General features: G+C 37.7%; 2 protein-coding genes across 4 annotated transcripts; both read right to left on the bottom strand.

Annotated features, from left to right (window-relative positions):
* Positions 1 to 817: 817 nt before the first annotated feature.
* LOC122638296 (protein PSK SIMULATOR 1) lies at positions 818 to 5883 on the bottom strand. Of its 3 annotated transcripts, none has more exons than XR_006329395.1 (2): positions 3376 to 5519; positions 818 to 1177 (listed from the first exon to the last, which is right to left on the bottom strand). XR_006329395.1 is itself a non-coding variant. In XM_043831193.1 (2 exons), the coding sequence occupies exon 2, from the start codon at positions 5343 to 5345 to the stop codon at positions 3543 to 3545; it is 1803 nt and encodes a 600-aa protein (XP_043687128.1). In that variant the 5' UTR covers positions 5346 to 5672; positions 5834 to 5883; the 3' UTR covers positions 3311 to 3542. The 3 variants fall into 3 exon arrangements, 1 of the variants encoding a protein (XP_043687128.1); XR_006329396.1 differs by having other exon boundaries at positions 818 to 1163; XM_043831193.1 differs by lacking the exon at positions 818 to 1177 and adding an exon at positions 5834 to 5883 and having other exon boundaries at positions 3311 to 5672.
* An 11850-nt stretch (positions 5884 to 17733) lies between these two features.
* On the bottom strand, positions 17734 to 20262 carry LOC122638289 (pentatricopeptide repeat-containing protein At4g21065-like). Its single transcript, XM_043831180.1, has one exon. It carries the CDS (start codon positions 20169 to 20171, stop codon positions 17784 to 17786), a length of 2388 nt encoding a protein of 795 aa, XP_043687115.1. The 5' UTR covers positions 20172 to 20262; the 3' UTR covers positions 17734 to 17783.
* Between the last annotated feature and the right edge of the window lie 84 nt (positions 20263 to 20346).

The raw sequence follows: 20346 nt of genomic DNA, 5'->3' as shown, positions 1-20346 counted from the left end.
TGATGTTCTCCTCCATTTTCTACTTGATTTTCTCCTCCATCCAGTTGTCATGTGTGAGGAGAGAAACTTTATCCTTATCAATGATGAGATCACAATGATGGGTGAAGTGATTCCTTGGGTGAAGAAAAACTTTCCTATAAGATTGTTGGGTTTGCCATTATTTTATCTGTATGAAATCAAGTGAAATTTCCTCCCAAGGTCCCACCATTATACCTCAAGAAAGAAATGAGAAAAAATGAGATAAGAGAGCACATCTCATGAAGTATCAAGGTGTGATGTCACCTTGACCCCAAGAAAGAGTCTAGACGCGTAGGCGGCAGGCACCCTGATAACTATGATTGTAAATTTGCTATTTTCATTAAATTGTAAAAATAAATCAGATTCCTGTTATGCTTAAAAGGAAGATTCCTTTTCATTCAAATTTTTTTTTCACATCTTATGTTAATAAAAAGAAATGTTCCTGTATGGTCATTTAGGGAAGCCTCCTCATACAGCTCTAGTATATATGCTATGTGGTATTCTAGCAGAGCCAAAATACTGTGAACAGATAGTGTTAATATCTATTAAAAAGTCAAAACCAGTGAGAAATGGTTGTAAATATAAAGAAATATGTGGATTTGAAATTTCACAAATGGCCAATCCTAACAGAATCCTATCCATCAAATGGTAAAAAATGTGACAACATTTATAGGTTTCAGCTTTGTTGTCCAGTATATAAAAATGACAGTGACAGTGACATCCTCAAAAGCGTATATGAAGTTCAACTTTAGAGGAATTCTTGCCCCTTTCTCAAACAACAAGATATCAATTCTAATCAACCTATAAAGCTAGAAAGTAATGTATAGTCTTTGATGTTACTTCCATGCTGCCTTATTTTGAATGGTGATTGAAAGGCACTACTGCCATTGCACCAGCAGCAAGCTAAGACACAACAGTGAAAATGCAAGTTGCTGCTATGTGTTGCAACTTGGAACTGATGCATCCAACATCAAATGGCTTTATATAGCTATTAGAGAACCACAAAGCAATCTCATCATCAGCTTTCAACATTATATGACGCAGATAAAAAAAATATATAAATATACAGGTATCTTATGTCCCTGCATATTCAAAATTGCATCTTTTTTCAAGGGCTCTCTTTAAGTCTCATGTCAACCTTTATGCTGGAGTAAGAAATCTGGAAGCCAAAGCAAAATACTCTGTTAGGAAGTTGAATCAGGTTGTAAATATAAAATACCAAGAGTCAATGCCAGATGATGAATTATTGGTTCTTTTAAGAGTGGGTCAGGAGTGTCATCAGTGTCAGAGGAAATACATTCTAAGAAAATGAAATTATGCTCTAGTAATGCTATCACCGACAAGTAATACAAAGGTCACACACAAATCCTGATCCTTACGAATCGTAGGAATAAAAGTTCATGTTAAGCCATAAGCTGATAATCAGTTGAATATCAGAACAAAGGGAAATGGGAAGATGAATACTGACCTTCCTCCACAGCAAGCTAGAAAGAGGAGGTAGCATAGTTCCTCAGAAGCAAAATAAAATTTCTCCTAATTGTCAAAACCTTATAGAAGTATTACATTATACACTCAATACCATGCATCTGTTTTCAAGTCAGTATCTCTCTAGTTTGGTTGAACTTATGATAACAGGTTTGAGTAATGAAGAAAAAGAAAATCAGAAGCTGGAACTAAAGAGAGAACAACTCTAGCAAAGATCAGATTATATAAAGAAAAAGATCAAGGGGGGTGGGGGAGAAGGATTACCTTAAGAACCATCAAATGTGAAAAACTAATATTGCATTCCATAAGAACACAACTAAAGTACATGAAGAGAAACTTTAGTAATAGTAGGACTGGAACTGGGGTAGTGAAAATTGATGATAGGGAGATACCGCAAAAGTAATAGTTTTAGGTACCTAGGCTCAATTATTTAAAAAAAAAAAAAGAAGAAGAAATAGAGGATGATGTTGCACAAAGAATTAGATCAGGGTGGATGAAATGGACAGGTACATCCGGAGTGTTATGATCGACATATTCCTTTAAATTCAAAGGAAAAATTTATATAACAATGATATGACCAGCAATGATGTATAGAGTTGAATATTGAGTGGTGAAAAGATTACATATAAAAAAACTTAGTGTACCTGAATGAGGATGTCGAGATAGATGAGTGGTAAAACTAGAAAAGATAAAATAAGGAATTAAACAAATTAGAGCTAATCTTGGAGTAGGTCCAATACATGGAGAAATCGTTTGAGCTTGTATGGATATGTGCAACAGAAGCCTTTGAATGCTCTAGTAAGGAGGGGTGATATGATTGAAATTGGAAAACCAAAAAGAGTCAAAGGTAGGCCTAAAATGGCTTTAGAAGAAATTGTGAGGAAAGACATGCGTAGCTTACGACTAGTAACAAGTATGGTTTTGAATAGAGTTGATTGGAGAAAGAAGATCCATGTAGCCGACCCCAATTAGTTGAGATGAGGCTGGGTTGAGGTGACTTGTAGTTAAGTTGAAAATATTGTATTCCATTGCTTTCATGCACTTGAAATATTTTTATCAAAAATAAGAAAGGTTTGGTTTCCATTACAGCCTAGGTAGGAAAGGCTACCTGGTGGCCCAATATCTACCACATAGCAAATCAGGAGTATGGGTTTCAATTTAGTACAGTTTTCCCTTTGTTCAATAACTAATTTCATTTGTATCTGAATATTTTCCTCATTCATTATGTTTTCAGTTCCCCCACTCCTGAGACCAAGACCCCTTTTTTAGAGAGGGGGGGGGGGGAGAGAGAGAGAGAGACATGAGACCAAGACACTCAAGGAAGGAGCTTTTGAATTTTCATCAATAAGAAATGTGAGAGTTCACAACTTTCCAATATATTCAATAGCTAGTTACAGTGACTTGTTCCAGTGTGAGAGGCATGCTTGCCTTCTACAAGTAGCAATTTTGATTTGAATTGAAGTCCATTAACTCCATTATGTAGCTCAATGGAGTTTTGATTACTTGCTAAAGTTCTTGGGCTTTTTGACTTTCTACCACAAGACAGCTCAGAAGCCACAAAGCTAATAGTCATGAATATCATTTTCAATTATCACTCTTATTTTGAACTGATGCACCAATGTAAACGTTGTGATTCAGCTTTCTTACAAGCAACTGGTAAGTGTGCAGGCAATTGATGTTCAACTATAAAATATACTCTAGAGCATAGACATGCAAACTCAGGAGAAGTAAAGCAAGTCGAAAACAAATAAACTTTGGATCATTAAAATTTTGCTATTATCTTGGATTCTTTCAGCAGAAAAGAGTATGACACATGGAATCTGTATTTCTTATAAATATTTTGGAGCTATATACATTCGAAAATTTTCATACCTCACAAGCAAAATACAATCAGTAACTGTATTGTACATCATGTAACACTTCCAAGTGCCAAACTCTGTATCCACATTGTGTAAAAGTCAAGGAATGTCCAGAAACAAGCATCAAAAGTCACAGAATAGTCTCCACCATTGCCCACTCGGTCACAGAATGTACAAAGATCAGTGTTTTAAATGCCATTCCACACAATCATCAAAATCAAAACTGCTTGCGCAATCCAGTAAGGCAGTCTGCTGGTGCTCATAACGGCATATGTAGTTCAGACCAACAAGAAGCTCACAGATAGCTGCCTCTGTCTTCTCCCTATCAGAAAAATATAATGTCTGGAGCAGAAGAACATTTGTCCTCGTAACAATTTGTTGTTGCTCAAAATTACGCTCAGTTTGCCATCTGATCATGTTATGTGCCAGAGGTGCAAGCCATTTTAGTATCTTATCAAGTGTTTCTTTCCAATCATGAGCAAGGGGAGCATCATATATTGCCAAATTCTTAACATAAGACTTGAGGCTCATTCTCAATGACATTCTTAAACTTGTCGGCAGCATCTGATACAGATCGTCCCTGGCGTCCTCACCAACTAAATGGGGGTAGCGAAGCAGCTTCTCAATGACAATTATGACATTTGCATAATGCAATGCAAGAGCAGAGCCTCCAACCGTGGAAGGAGTGGCATATATCATTGACCTACTCTTGAAGCCAAATATTGATTTGCTAGGCAAACTACACTTGGACTGTTTCTGATCTCTGCTTAAAGCAGCACCAGTTTCAACTTGACCAGAGAAACCAAATCGATATGGATGCTCCCTCCTCAACCCATTTCCAGCAGTGTGATAACCTGAAGAATGACTATTGTGGTCCTCATGCTCATAGTCATCATCCAACATTGAAGCAGAACTGCTCAAACTAAGGCACTCCATGAAGAGCTTCCCAGGATTAGCCCCGCACGGAAAAATGAAATCTTCATCACGAAAAGAAATAACTTCACTTCTCTGTGATACCAGCCTCGGCCCAGCAGTTGTCGGCCTTGTCTCCCCTGCAACTTTCTCAATAGGTCCTGATTTATGAGCATTGCTCTTACTTGAAGCCGGTTGTAACGGTTCAGAAGCCAGCTTAAAATGACGTCGCGCATCAATCTGGCCCGAAAGTTGTCCACTCTGCTCCTGAGCAGGAGATGAACCTTCTCTTCCAGTAGAGGATTCTGTCCCTAAAACAGAGAGGCCAGGCCTTGAAAGAGATTCGCGAAACAGAATACAGACCCTCGCATAAATTGTACAAGCCGTCCTCGCCAACAACCCTACAATCTTATCGTACGTCTGGTTCCACAGTGAAACGTCCTTTAGATGCCTCACATCCTGCCTCTGCCAGATTACTTTCTGCTCAAAGGCCCGGCGACTTTCCTCGTGTTGGGTATTCTGAAACTTCTTCGTTGCCTGCTCCAACTCGTTCAAGACCTCCAATTCATTATAAAGATTCGAAGTCGAAGTTACATACCTCTCCATCTTCCTAATCATTCCTTCCATGTCCTTGACCAAGAAGCCAAGTTCCCTCACATCAATAACCCCAGACATAATGTCAGCATAAACATGCTCGAAACCCTGCAATGCAGGCTCAGTACACCTCTTCCCTAATCTAGAAACAACAGCAGCCACACGGTTCAGGTCGTCGAGCTTTTCAGCAACGGCGAGTTCGAGAAGGTAAGACTCGTCAGAGGAGACAAGGTTTCTTACTCCTTCAGACTTGAGGATCTCGTTTTTAAGCCTAGAAACCTCCTGATCGGTTAGGGATTTGTGGAGGTGAAGAGTTTTCGACATTACATTTGCGACTTCAAAAGAGAGAATGCCAATAGTCTCTTTCTGTTCTAGCTTTTTGTTGTTCTTTCTCTTGGAAGGGTCTAGGGAAAGAGCGTGCTTGAGATTGTGACTTACCTGGTTCCCCATCTTTAAAATCCAAGCCTCTGCAACCATTGCCGCTACTTTAGCCGCAAGATGATCAGAGATCGGAAGCACCAACCTTTTTGTTTTTTTGCACGCCTCTTGCTGATCAGAGCATCTGCAAGTGCAAGTGTTCTGTTCAAGACACGGGAAATCTCGGAATGACTGGAAGAAGTATCCGAAACTCTTCTTCCGGTTTTTCACCTTGCAAAACGCGCTGCTCTTCCGCGAGAATCACTGAAAAGTGATGTAAACAAGAATCTCCGTCGGAATATTGAAATTCGAAGCCGCCAAAGCTGCTTCAAAAATGCCTTCTTGTCCGTAGATCTGAACCGAGCTTTTCGAATCCCGTTGCATTGACTGAAAAAAGAGAATCTCTCGAGAGTTACGATAGACAATAAAGAAGTGAAGTAAAACCAGAGAAATTGAAAGCTCCAAGACTTCCACAGATCCGGTCTTCAGAATCCTTGCCTCTTCTATTCACTGGCAACAGAAGTATCCAAAAGGACCAGAACACTCACCCTTACAAGTCGTCTGATAGTTCATCGTACCGCTCAAGAAATCAAAATGTCCTGAAGCCGAAACGAGTAAAAGTCGACAAAGACAAGAACAAAAACAGAATTCACCGAGCACTAATTCTTATCCAGAAGAAGCAAATCGAAGCACCTGAACCTCTACACAGCTCTACTGAGAACTCATCGATTCCTCCAGGCGACTTTTGTCGAAGAAAGTTGGAACAAAACTGAGAGGAAAAAATAAGAACTTCTGGGTGTTTAAAAAAGCTTGGTTTCGTGAAAGGGCAAAAGCGCATTCACGCAGGCGTGGAGCCTCTGCAATCGATTAAATGACAGAGGAGAGGAGAGTGGCTGAGAGACAAAGTTGAGTGTTGGAGGGAAGAGAACTCTCTGCTCTCTCTCACACAGAGACGCAAACGCAATCGAGTTCAGATTTGTAGTCTAATTTTCAAAAGGTAATTCTCTTGATTATTTTATTTGTCCCGTAATTACCCTTCTCATTCGTAAATTTACTGCGGAGCCCTTTTATAAACCAAACAAATATAAAGACAGGAGGTTACTCTCGACATTTCAAGCAGGAATGGTCCCTAAATCACCAAATGAAGAGTTTTTAATAAAACAGTAAAATAGACTACATTCAAATTTCTCTAAATAATAGGGAGGAAACTGTAAAAAGAAAAAATTTGAATTTTGTTTGGGAATCTACATAACCAAAGCTCCGTAACAACCGGAATTGAATTGAGTTTGACACACTTTTTCATCATTAATTAATTTTAATTAATTATAATGAAAAGTGAGGAAATGGACGGTAGAGATCTAATCATACAAAGGGATGGGGTCCAGTCAAGATCTCCAACGTTCATTATCCATTGAAAGGGCATTGAATGGGGGTCGTCAGCATGATTAATTCAACTCCCCTTATAAATGTGAACAGTTTTAAGTTTTAACTAAACTTTGTACTAAGCAATAGTAGTAGTAGTAGTAGTAGTAGGAGTGCAACTGTATCATCTTAAGGTTCACCTACTTCCTTCAATATATATAAATATATATAATATTTATATCTATTCATTTAAGTTACCTTACCTGCCCACCTCTCCAACCAACCCACTTGAAGTCTGAAGAAGGGTAATTTATAACAATAGTCATATCAGACTCATATAGTGTGTGGAAGTTGTAAGGATAAGTGCCAATTTTGGGCTTATAACGAGTTGATGTATAGTTGTTATTAGAAGGGCTACAAATGAACCAGCACGGGTCCGGGTTTCCACAACTGGTTTTTTAAAGTGAAATGTGATATGACAATTCTGATTATTAGGTGTTCAAGAAATTATGTGGATTTGCCATATATGAAATTTCAAACCAAGGTTCAATTCATCTAATCATGTTGTAGTCACTTGCTAATTTTCTCAATGTCTTGTTTTACGGTTGGGAAACTTATGTGAGTAGAGGATCTTGGGGTCCACTCTATCCAAAATCTCAACCCTAATTAAACTGTCTCATAACAGATTGCTAGTTATTGGTGTTAGTGGCCACAACTCTAAATCAAAAAATTTTCGATTCGAATCGATGAATCAAATCTCATGTAGTTTGGGGTGTTCAAAACAAACATCTCAATAGGGTTTAAGCATACATATTTAATGCCGCAAAGTGAAGCCCGTCCAACAATTTACAACACTTGAACACTGAACCTATAGAAATAGAAATTGATCTTCACTCAATGCTTGATAGAATAAAAACACAGTGGAATTCTCCCTCGAACGATGGCAACACCCAACACTTAAAGAGTGAGAGAGACTTTGAATCTCTTAAGATCGATATGAACTATTGTGATCAATCTCTCTTTCTCTACGTTTCATTTTTTTTCGATTAAAATATCAAGTGGTACAATCCTATTGGGTCAAACACCAAGATAGCTTAATACAGTCTTCCTCAAATAGCTAATTAAACTTAATTGCCCTTAAGGACACCTTAGTATGGTAATAACCATAAAGTTCGTATTGATAGAAAACATTACATGTCGTAGATCCCTCTACTTTATAATATCACAATAGACCTCGGTGCATGAAATTAAATTATTGTCATCACTTTAGTCCACTAAATAGAGTATCCTAACCATTGATTGGACAACAAAAGAATGCAAAAAAAAAAAAATTTATATAATTATTGTCATCTCTTTCTCTACGTTTTACTTTCCCCATTACTTTCATAAATTCTTTGCATAAAATTTGCAAATATGTACTAACTTAGATACCAACTCGTTGGAGCTTATTCCATCCAAAATAAAACATTTTCTCACTCAATGCCCCTCTTCATCTCTACGTTTCTGTTTTGCTTAAAACATGTATATCAGGGTTTATGAAAATTGAAATTAGGAATCGTAATGGTCAATGTCGATTTTGATCCGAATTGATCAGAATCAGTGTCAAAATTTTAGAATCGACTTCTCAGACCTGAAAATGCCTAGATTCAATTAAATTAGAACATTAAAAATCAAGATCGGTCTCAACCAATTTCAATCCAAGTTGGCTAATTCGACTAACCTGATTCCAATTTTTTAAACAGTGATGTATGTGCACCATTTTATCAAAAAAATATATATATATTGTATGTGCACCCACCCTTTTCTTTTAATCATGATTGTTATAACACAAAACACCTTATTTGTGTGAGGCAAATTTGTTTAGATTTATCCATTTCGAATAACCCCTTCCAAGTTGTTTTTTTCCCTCTCCATCACAATAGTCTAAAGTCTAAACTCGTGTATGTCACATCTTATCCTTTTTTATCTTCCTTGTCTTTCATGTCCCTAACAATTCGTTGTCAATTGGGTAAGTGTTTTCCCTTAAAACACGTTGGTATCTAATTATTAGACCATGTTTCTTGTTCTAATTCCTCATTATTTGAACATGACCTTACTATTAGCAATCATAATTTGATAATTTACAATTTATTTTGACTTTAATGGAATAAAAAAAAACACTATTATATTGATTTTTTAAAATTTATAATCAATTTAACAAATTAAATTCAACACATTCTTCATGTTAGTCAAATCCCTTAAATAAAAGAAAAGTACAAAAATATAAATGCAACTTTTCTTTGGATATTCCGTCAAAGAAAAAGAAATTTGGGTACTAAAATCAAAGTTAAGTTGTTCAACGGCTCAAATCTCAAGCTTAGAATGATTTGTTTTTTCTTTATGAAAAGGGTAATAAGGCAAGAAAATAACAAGAGAAGATAAAATTGAAATAGACAAACGCAAAATTTCATGAAAAGTTTCAAGGAACCTCAATAGTGGGAGTAGGTACTTTTTGTATTTTATTTACAGAAATTTATCTCTAAGGACCACCAACACGACATAGAGTAAATCCCATGTGCAAAAGGACACCTACAAAGAATAGAAGAGGAGAAAAGAGATTTTTTTTTTTAAAAAAAACAAGAGAAAATAAGGCCCCAAATACCCATTTAATACAATGACAAATGTATCCTCCTTTGTTGTCCGTTGACAGTCTGTACCAATGTGATTCGGGAGCTTTAGAATTCAAATCTCATAACTTTTAATTGGAAAATCTGGTCCTAATTAAGATTGTAATTTTACTCTTTAGGAAAAAAGAACGTTGCCCGATTGTGTAGATTCTATGAGCAAACATAAGAACACGAGGCAAAATTATCGTCCTATCCTAATGAAATAGAAAATCTTATCTAGGCAAATACCCTTGTGTGTGCTCTCAATGGCCCCCATGTTAGTGCAAGGACTACACAATTAGGCAGTGATCTCTCGACCTTTACCTGTTTTGCCATTTTTATATTAATATTATATTAAATAAATTTCAACTTTTTAAAAACCTCTTTTGCCACTATATTAAATATCATCTCCTAATTTACCCCAAAAAATATATATATATCATCTCCTAAGACAAGGGGCAATTAAAAAGAAGGTTACACTTCTTAGTTCACTTTGATGAGAACAAGTCCCTAACTTATATGAAATCAAATAAGACAAGGGGAAGGCAATCAAATGAAGGCTACAACTTGGAAGTTAACCACTTTTGTTATAGATTGGCCACTTCCTACTCCATGGCTTTAGGAAGTCTTGAGCTCATCATGCCTATTTCTTCAATAATATATTTTCATTTACTTTTAAAAAAAAAAATTCTCAGGCTCTTTTTGTTTCAGTGTAAAATTTTATTTGGAAATTTTCACTTAAAAAATTGGACTTATAAATTTTTTTTACATGTATAGAAGTTTTCCAATGCTTGTTTTTTTATGGAAACAAATATTGGAAAACTTTGCAACATGTAAAATTTTACATTCACGAAGTAAAATTTACAGCGAAAAATTTTCAAGTAAAATTTTACGTCGAAACAAACAGAGCCTAAGGGAAAAGAATCCTCGCGACTTCAGTATGCAAATTTCATATCACACCCTCCCGCATTCTTTTTTTGATAGGTACACCCTCTCACATTCCATACTATAAATCCCACACTTTCTTTCCACATTAAATGTGCTCTTGTATATTAAGGCTATGATCTCGCCTTCGTTATAGTCTTCCTTATGGAACCCACCATCTTGTTCCGTTTACAAAATTAATTGTGATGCCTTACTAATTAAGGATAAATAATTTGGGGGATTGAGTTTCATTATCAAGGATCACTCGGGTGTTTTTTATAAGGTTGTACTCTCCATCCCAATTGCATGTGATAACGTCTTAATCGGTGAAGCTATGGCAATCAAGGAAGGTTCGTTACTTAAAGCAATCTCTAAAGGAGCTTATACTCTGATCGTTGAAAGTGATAATATGGAGGTCATCTCGTTCCTGAAATCATTCTATCAATGATGATATTCGACGATTGCAATCTTTGTTCGATAATTGTATTTTTCAATTTGTTCTAAATTCTGTAGTTGATGCTCTTGCGTGATAGGCCCTATCCTTAACGAGTAGAATGGTTTGACCTAATTCCGATCCTTGTTTTACTGACAAGTTTGTTACAATATCCAAGAATATAACCCACACATGTACTACTATATCAATTAAGAAGTCATGAGTTCAACTCTCCTTGGGACTTGTAGTGTTCATAGTCAAAGGGATTCTACCCATGATCAAAACCCACATCATCAATGATAGAGTGCCACAACATGGTGTCAATGATCACTAATAATAAAATTAGATTGGATTAAGTTTGGATTACTTTTGGGACAAGTAATCCAAACGTGATGAAAAGAAGAGAATGAAAGCTTGGAGTTTTGCACCAATTTCTGTTCTTGACCCTTGCGCATGGTTGCATGGCTGGAGTCTTGTGGTTTGGAGTCACGTTTGTATCGAATAAGGAATATGTGTAAGTGAAGGTCGTTGCACTTACTCATCGTGTCTTGTTTTAATTAGAACTTAGCAGTTTTGATTTTTAGAGCCGAGGGATCCCTTTCTTTGCTTTTCACCCACTTAATTTTCTTTTGTTATAAGACAGTATTGGTGTCGTTGTTGCGGGATAGAGTGGTTTACCTCTTCCTTTAAATGGGTTTTAGCTCTTCAGCATCAATTATATTTATCCACAAGTAACAGATTAGATAGGTACAAGTTCTGTGGGGTAAACCTAGGAGTGTCATCGGTTGGTTTGGTCCAATTTTGATCAGATCGAATCGATATTTGATATATACTAGGCCAAACCGAAGCCAAATTCTGTTTTGGTCTGATTGGGTTAATAAAGATTTCCTATCAGTTTTCCTTAATGGGTTCTATCTGTCCGGTCCCTTACCGGTTTTGGGCATCCAACATGAGGGTGAGGTAGTCATTTTACCTCCATAGGAAAACACAATCAGGCAGTGGAGTGCTCTTCTCCCATGTATAAAAATTATCTTTTTATTGGGTTTTATTTTTTCCCAGTTGTTTTCAGGTTCAGTCTAGCCATTCGTTTGACCGGTCGTTTCAATTTGTATCATTTCTTAAAAACCCAAATTATAGCCTGAATTGGTTAGACCAATTGAAAAAATCGTACCAAACTCTAAATAGGAAGTATTTGATTGAATTAAACACTAAAATTTGACATGTGATTAATGTAGACCATGACCTCTATAGCCAATGGTCTGAATAGCCACATCATTTGCCCACATGGCGAAACATGTAGGAATCTTTTTCCCCATACCAACAACATGTCCTGCAATTGGAAGGGAACTAAGTGAGTATCCTCAATCCAAGTATTGTGCAAGTGGTTTCTTCATTAGTCCTCTTGTAATCTGTAACTACTAAAACAAATGGGAGTGTAGCCTATGCCGACAAGAGACACCCAAACATTGTCATTGAAAAGTAATCATTTCTAAAGGACAGAGAGGTCATTTCAAGGAAAGAGAGGAGAGATAGACACAGGGTCCGAGAGCTTAGGCTTTTAGATAGAGAACTTGTTCCTAAACAAGGGCGGTTTAGGACCGTAGGTTATAACTTTGTTTGGTCCCCACCCTCCCTCCCTTCCTTTCAAATATTTGTATTCTACCATGCTTATTAATTCTTAGGGCAGAGGTTGGGCACGCCGCCCACTTCAGACAAGCTGGTGGCCTTGATTAATGGGTGGGATGGGGTGGTCCTTTTCATGGGGGTGGGAGAGAGATAGACACAAGGTGGTACCCTGGCGGCGTGTCCAACCTTTTCCCAATTCTTTATTGGAGGACTTGCAGTATATGGATTTGACCAAGATTCAACCCAACCCAATCTAAAGGAGGACCACCTAGAAGACATCAAGTGTGGATATCAAAGTATCAAACCCATGATCTTCAGTTGGGAGCTTTCAAAGGAGGGGAAAAACCAGTTGAGATTTAAAAAAAAAAAAAAAAATCCCTTTCTATTTACATTTTTATAAAATAAATTTAGAGTGGATTGATATACATGAATTGTTAGATTGGCTTCAAGAGAAAAATATTGATTTAAAACCCTACTGATTTTCTTTAGTCCCCCTCTGATACAGACTACAAATCATGTTGCACAACTTATAACTCATATGGTGGTCAACTCTATGGGTTTGACTTTTCAATTATTTCATTTTCTTTAATTTATTTATTTATTCCTTCATGTGATAGATTGTGTTTTCCTTCCGTTGGAGATGCATTTGTAGGATTTTTATTTATTTATATTTTATAATGGTACAAAATAGCTCCATGGAAGCAGAGCTTCTAGTTTGCTGGTGGGCTTGATAGTTTATGTGATCCATATTCACAGGCTATAAATGGGCTTATTCCTATAAGCCCATAACCGCAACAGAAGACATGGTTGGTGCTTGAGCAAGCAAAATTTCATCTGGAAAGGCTTCTGCTTCCATAACTGCAACTGAGACAATGATACCAGGTTTCCAGATCTGACATATCACAGAAGACCAAACAATGTGAAAGTCCATCACACAAGGAAAATCCTTGTACTTAATAAAAATAAAATTGATCCAATCTTTAAAGCTCTCACCATGGAATTCCTGTGTATTAAAGTATTAAAGCGCAAGGGGGATACTAACCAACAGGCCGTCACCAATGGGCATTGGAAGAGAGCATGGACAATAGATTCCTCCGCACACTCACATATTGGGAAAATAGAATTAGTGGTTAATTTCCATCTTACAGCAATGGAAGTAGTAGCCTTTGGGACTAAGGACAACTTCCAAAGAAAACCCCAAAAAGGGCCATGGGGAGAAAATAAAGATTGGATGAGAGGCATATTCCATTGCTTAGAAGGTTGGAGAATAAGCTCAGAAACCATACTCACAGAGGGATGATAAGAAATATATACTAGTAATAAGCCTCCCAAGCATAGAAGGCAGCTAGCCACTAATCATGGACACAGAATAGGTAGCTTATGCAAAGGCAATTGACTTAATCAAAATTTCCTTACTAGCAGCTGATAAGACTTTCCTTCCACCCTGACAGTTTAGATTGAACCTTTTCATCAATGCAAGCAAACAAAGACTTTTTGAATTGACCAAAACTGGTAGGTAGACCCAAATACTTCCTTAGATCTGTAACAGATCAAAACCCTATAGCCAAAGAGGTCTCCTTCTAAATAGAAAGGGGATTACATGGACTAAACCATATACTAGACTTACTCATGTTTAACATTTGACCATAACATTTGACCAAATGGGCATTGGAAGATTAGACAATCATCGGCAAAAAAAAAGTGGGAAACCGAGAAGCCATTCCTACAAGTCCTCACTCCTGAGTCACTTTAAGTGGTTCAGCTTTCAATAAGTGGATGAAAAAACTTCATGACAAAGAATAAAGAGATAAAGTTTAAGAGGGCATCCTCAAGTTCTCCTCGAATCCCTATTTCCTCATCTTGAGAGGAAATATGTTATGGGTGTTGCTGGATTTTCTCCAATTCTTGAGTCAAACAACTTATTTCCTTCTAGCCATTCTTAAACATATGTGAGCTCCAAAACTGTAATTTATAACCGCAAGATTTGAGCTTTTGAAATAAACGATAGAGAGGCAAAACCATGGAGAAAGAAAGACTCCAATCTTGAGCGACCACATGGCCTAATTCAGCATGCCTCACCCACTTGGATTCAAATAAAAATGCCTTCATTTAGGTTTTGCATGAGGCAAGAATCTTACCGAAATTATTGTATGGTCTGAAGCCGCCATGGCATGCCGGTGTACCACTATAAGACCCTGGTCATGAAGGAAATCCCCATTGTCAAGAACCTTATCATTGTTGGCCATTATAAGCTCATTCCCTTTCCGTTTATTAGACCAAGTACACTGGATAGTAATTAATGGTGAAAGAAACTGCAACTATGTAATGTTTAATGCTATATGTGCGATGTAAAATTCTTAAGATTATAGTAAATACACATACGGACTTGGCCATTTCTTTTTTTCACAGCAAATTTAGCATGGTTTAGATTATCGAATATGCAAAGTATACTTTTTTTTTTTGGTAGGAAACAAACTTATTCATTGAAGCATGCTTCGCACAAGGCATCTGAATTACATAATGCAGACAGCCAAGGAGTGGACAGCGGCCATTTTGTCTCGCACGCACAAGACAAGACCCTCCTAGAAAGGGAGTCAGCAGTGCTATTAATCTCCCTCTCCCTACAAACAGAGGAGAAGGTAAAAAGTCTATAACAAGAGGCTAAATCTCGGATGTCTTGGATAAGGGTAAGGACTTCAATTGGAGAGGAAGACCTTTGATCATTAACAAAGTTGAGCAGCTGCTGCGAATCCGACTCAGCCTCCAAGACCTCAATACCCTCAGAAATGCTATATAACAACCCAAGCTTGAGGGCCAGGGCCTCCCCTTGGCGGGCTGGGTGCCATAATCAGAAATGACTGCAAAGTATACTTGAATAAGCAGATATACTGCATGTATTTGTCAGTCAGAAATGCTTCAGTTCTATTTGGGCTACTAGGCTAATTCAATCCATACACTAGTCAATGACGAAAATGGAAAAACAATCAACAATATAAATTGCATATCCATATTTATGCCAGCTAGAAATGCCCAACTGCAGGGTTAGGTCTTGTTCTGCACAGCTATTAGACCGGATCAAAATGTTTAAGTCAGTCCAAAGCAATTCACCACAGAAGTGGTATAATACTTGCTCAAATGTATCCCACCAGTCTCAATCAATTCTACTTAATGTTGGACAGGTAATTTGCAAATAATATAAGTGTTTCTTTCATCAACTTATTTATGTACGACAAAAAAGTCTCAAGGCTCATTTGATGTACCTCAATAAGGTTTCAATCAACAGTAACACGATTGAGAGTAAGAGTTCTTGTTTTATCACTGCAGAGGACATTCATTCCAGCCATTTCTTCAATTGCAGTCGTCCGTTATGTGATAGTTCCCATTTAGATAACAAAGATGAAATTAATTCCTGACTATGCAAGGATAATTATATAAAAGTATGAAATCATGTTCAAATAATGTGTCTGGGCATAATCCTCCCTAAACAAAGAAATCCTCAACCGCAAATATAGATATCTTTGTGAGTGAGTTTGTTGTGCACAATAAATACTTGACAGAAATTTTCTTGATTTTATTTATTTTCTGCTGTAGTGTCTATTTCTATTCTCTTAGCTAGAAACTTAACTATTATGTTGAAGTTTCTATTTCTTTACATCTCTATATTAGTAACTCTCCCTTAGCAATAGAAAGTTATTAATTTTGTAATGTTGTTACACTTTTATAAATAAAGAGGAGGCCTCCATAGTGGCCAATGAATATTACAAAAAAAAAATAATGCTATGTGTATGTGAGTGTGAGATGCCTCATGTTGCGAGGACATCAGCTCTTGGTAAGATTCCAAGGATGAGATTGGTGGGAGGACATGTTCTAGTTGGTGGGAGATTAACATATCCTCTTCTTGTACCCAACACTTCATCTTCAAGTTTAGTCTTCAATCTAGTCTTGTTCCAGTCAATTTATATAAATGGTAAAATTGTTGCTACTTTAGTTTTTTTTATCCATTACTAAGTTCTGTTCTGGTTCTGATATTCTTATTGAGTTCAGTCATTAATTAAGTTCCAGCCCAGCATAAAAGTAAACCCTCTTTCCAGAAGCATATTAAATTCCTGATCACAACATACCCTATCTATTATTCTGTGCAAGGAGTTACAGAACTGAGGATCACTCTTTTAGAAAGTTACTAATTTTTGTCCAGAGTATTACTTACCATCTGACCAGTGGATTGTCTCCTAATATTGAAAATTATATTTCTGTTCCTCCTAATATTGAAAATTATATTTCTATTCCTATATAGACCCTTCAACCAGCATACCTAGTCCATCTGACCAGCAGATTGTGAATGTCGTATTTTCTCTCGAAATCTGGTTCCTCCTAACCAAACAGTTCTGGTTTCATTTTGATTCTTGGTCACTATTGTTAGGTGATTAGGATACCATTAATTCCTCTATTTAGAGTAGCAAAGGAAATCTTCAGAAGAAGAACAAGAACAATAAACCCACTATTGAAATTCAGTCCCTCAGTCCTCTTCTCTCTGTCCTCAAACGACAGCGGAATCTGCTTCTGAGTGATGATGGCCCATAAATATGTTTATTTCAATTGGGGAAAAAAAGGCCTGGAAAGGAGGAGGCTGAGAGTTAGCCCTGAATATTTACCAAAGAGCACCTATTTACAACAAGACATTGGAGATTTCTGAAGTTAGGGAGAGAAGCTGGTTCAGCGCCTGTTTGGGTACTGAGAATTGAATTCAGTCAGTTTAAAGATTGCTACATAATGATTTATGATGATGTTAATATGAACTCTCAACTTGGAGTTCCACTACCTATGACGATTCTCATGCTACACAAGACTTCAAATTCCTCAATTTTAGGTGGAGGTGTGAATACCTATTGGTCATGAGAACTAAATCAGGGTGATAACACAACAATTTTCCGTGATTCCTGATTTTCACCAAATGATCCAATGTAAATCAGGTATTTCATGGCAGTTTGGATGCTTGAGCATCCAAAAAGATGCTCAGAAATTGGTTCCAAGACACATCTAATCACAATCTGTGTCCTATTCATTTTAGTTTCCATTCACTTCTATAGCTGTCAATTTGAAATTGTCATAGATAACTGATCAAATCATCCAAAACTAGCATGCAGTGGATGCCGTTAAGATACTCTACGTATGAAGAGCAGCCCGTATGAAACAGGGGAAATCCACAACCTGGAAAATTCATGTAAATGCTTTTGAATGGCTTAGGTGAAAGCACACCAGTGAGAAGATTACCATCTAGAATGCTGTTGAAGGAGGACCTGATCATTGTGAAGAGAAGAGCATGATTGAAACTCCCTTTGCATTAACTATGGGATTAACATGTGGGTACAGATTTGGTGAAATAATCATTTGATTGTAAAATTAGTGTAATCTCTTCTCTTTTCTGTTTTTTTTTTTTTTTTTTTTTGGGGGGGGGGGGAGTCGGGGTGGGAGAATGCGTAATTTATAGATGCAGATGACAGTTGACTACTACCAGTAATCTCTACATGAACAAGATCCTTCACTGAAGTGGTGGAAACGAATACGATCCCTGACGATTATTACTCTCCTATAGATCTTAGAGAGATGCTTAGTAGCAGCATGGCAATCTTCACACACTCGTAGATTCTTCATGATCCGAATGGTAGTGCATGGAGTTGTACTAATGAGACCAAAAGCAATCGCCAGTTTTTCACTGTGAAATGAAAGTGCAGTTTCTTTTTCTTCTTCATCTATGTTTAACAGCACAGTTGATGTATCAGCTACGTAACCAACCTGTTTCAGCTTCTTCGTCATTTCTGCTAGCATTTGATGGATCTCTTCAGTCTGTGGATGTGTCCAATCTCCCATCAGGAATTTGTGAACTGTGCCATTTACTTCAATGGAGCTGACACCTGGTGCTTTCTTAATTCCTGTGTGTTTCATGGTTCTTCTCACCAGAGCAACATCACTCCATCTATTTGCAGCTGCATAGATGTTTGATAACAGTACATTGTAACCACAATTATAAGGTTCCATCTCAAGAAGCTGTCTTGCTGCCAATTCCCCCAATCTTGAATTTTTATGAAGTTTGCAGGCAGCAAGTAGGGCCCCCCAAACAATGGTGTTAGGCTTGACAGGCATGGTATTGATAATTTTGAGTGCCTCCTCAAGAAGTCCAGCTCGACCGAGGAGATCTACCATACATCCATAGTGTTCAACTTTAGGAATCAGCCTGAAGTTGGTTACCATTCTAGAGAAGAGCTTCCTCCCCTGTGTCACCAGTCCAGCATGACTACAGGCATGCAGAACTCCTATGAATGTGATGTCATTGGGGCTGATTCCTGTTCTCTCAAGTTCAGAGAAGAGTTCCAGAGCTTCCTCACCACAACCATGCATGGCTAAACCACACATCATGGCATTCCACATGCATATGTCTCTACAAGTAGATGCATTAAACAGCCGCCATGCCCCATCTATGTCACCACATTTTGCATACATGTCTACCAAAGCTGTTGTTAAAATGACATCTGATTGGATCCCTTGCTTGTCTATGTAAGCATGGATCCACTTGCCTAAATCAAGGGCTCCTGCATCTGCACAGAGTGAAATGAGATTAACCATGGTTACTTCATTGGGTTCGATGCTTGTGCTCCTCATTTCAAGAAAGAGATTCAAAGCCTGATGAAGGCATTTGGCTTGTGAGTATGCAGTGATCATGACAGTCCATGTCATGATATCTCTCCTGCCCATACCATCAAAGAGAGCTTTTGCACTTCTTATCTCACCACACTTTCCATACATGTCAACTAGAGCTGTGGCCAAAGCAACAGATACATGAAAGCCATTTCTGAGAATGTAAGCATGTAATCGCTTGCCCAGATCCAAAGCTCCCACAGATCCACTCTCTAAAACCAGACTCAGCATTGTGATCTCGTTTGGAAGCACACCTTCTTCCTTCATGTGGACAAAAAGTTCCATTCCCTGTTCTAAGTTGCCGGAGCGAATGTATCCTGCAATCATGGCAGTCCATGATACAATGCTTTTCTGAGCCAGTCCATTAAAAAGCCTCCGTGCATGAGATATACTGCCACACTTGGCATACATGTCTATTAAAGCAGTGGTTGTATGAATGCTAACTGAATCAGAGTTGCTGTTCTTTATAACATAAGTGTGCATTGTCCTCCCCATCTTCAATGAAGCTATGTCTGCAAAAAGGTTTACCATGTTTATCATGGCAACCTCACTGGGCTTCACTTGCAAGAGATGCATTTCTCTAATAAGATCCAAAGCTTCACTATAAAATTTATTCTTACTGTAGCTTCTGATCATGGTACTCCAAGAGACGACATCTCTTTCAGTCATTTTATTGAACACCCTACATGCCGACTCAATACTCGCACATTCGGTGTACATCTGTATCAACGCATTATGTACGAAAACATCCCAATCCAACCCACTCTTCAAGATGAAACCATGTATTTCCTTCCCCTGTTGGGTCCATGAGAGCTGACCACATGCTTTGAGGATAGACGGAATTGTAAAATTACCAACCTCAGCCTCATTCTTTCGCATGTGAGCATAGATGTTTAATGCCTCTTTGGGTCTATTGTTCTTGATGTATGAAGTGATGAGGGAGTTGAATTTTGCAGCAGTGGTAAAGTGTGGTAGAAATGCTTCGAAAGGAATGGGATGATTAGGATCAAGATGGGATTTGATCAGTTGAGCATGGATTTGCTTGGTCTCTTCCAGGTTGGTGTGTTCATGGTGATGGGAAGAAAGATTTGGTTGCTGATGGTGACTGGGTTTGATCTTGGAATGATGGATGGGCATTTGGAGAACTGTTGATGAGAGGAATGAAACAGGGAAATTGGTTCTGTTTGTTACCATCAGGTCCATCGTTTTTGGTTTATGTTCAACCCATTAACGGTTAACGGTTTTAACTAACTCAAGGGAGATAAGCCACGAGCGAATAGAACTTTAAAAAGAAGAGATAGATAGGGTCCATGGAGAATGATAGACGTTCGTTATATCGTCTCATACCAAGCCCTCCTCTTCCCTTATATCTTAACGT

Source organism: Telopea speciosissima, chromosome 1 (genome assembly GCF_018873765.1).
Source record: "Telopea speciosissima isolate NSW1024214 ecotype Mountain lineage chromosome 1, Tspe_v1, whole genome shotgun sequence".
Taxonomy (NCBI): domain Eukaryota; kingdom Viridiplantae; phylum Streptophyta; class Magnoliopsida; order Proteales; family Proteaceae; genus Telopea; species Telopea speciosissima.
This window is presented reverse-complemented; position numbering and strand designations above follow the sequence as displayed.

Excerpts from the sequence above, each read along its gene's own strand:
- LOC122638289 (XM_043831180.1), bottom strand. The coding sequence starts at position 20,171 with ATGGACCTGATGGTAACAAACAGAACCAATTTCCCTGTTTCATTCCTC.
- LOC122638296 (XM_043831193.1), bottom strand. The coding sequence starts at position 5,345 with ATGGTTGCAGAGGCTTGGATTTTAAAGATGGGGAACCAGGTAAGTCAC.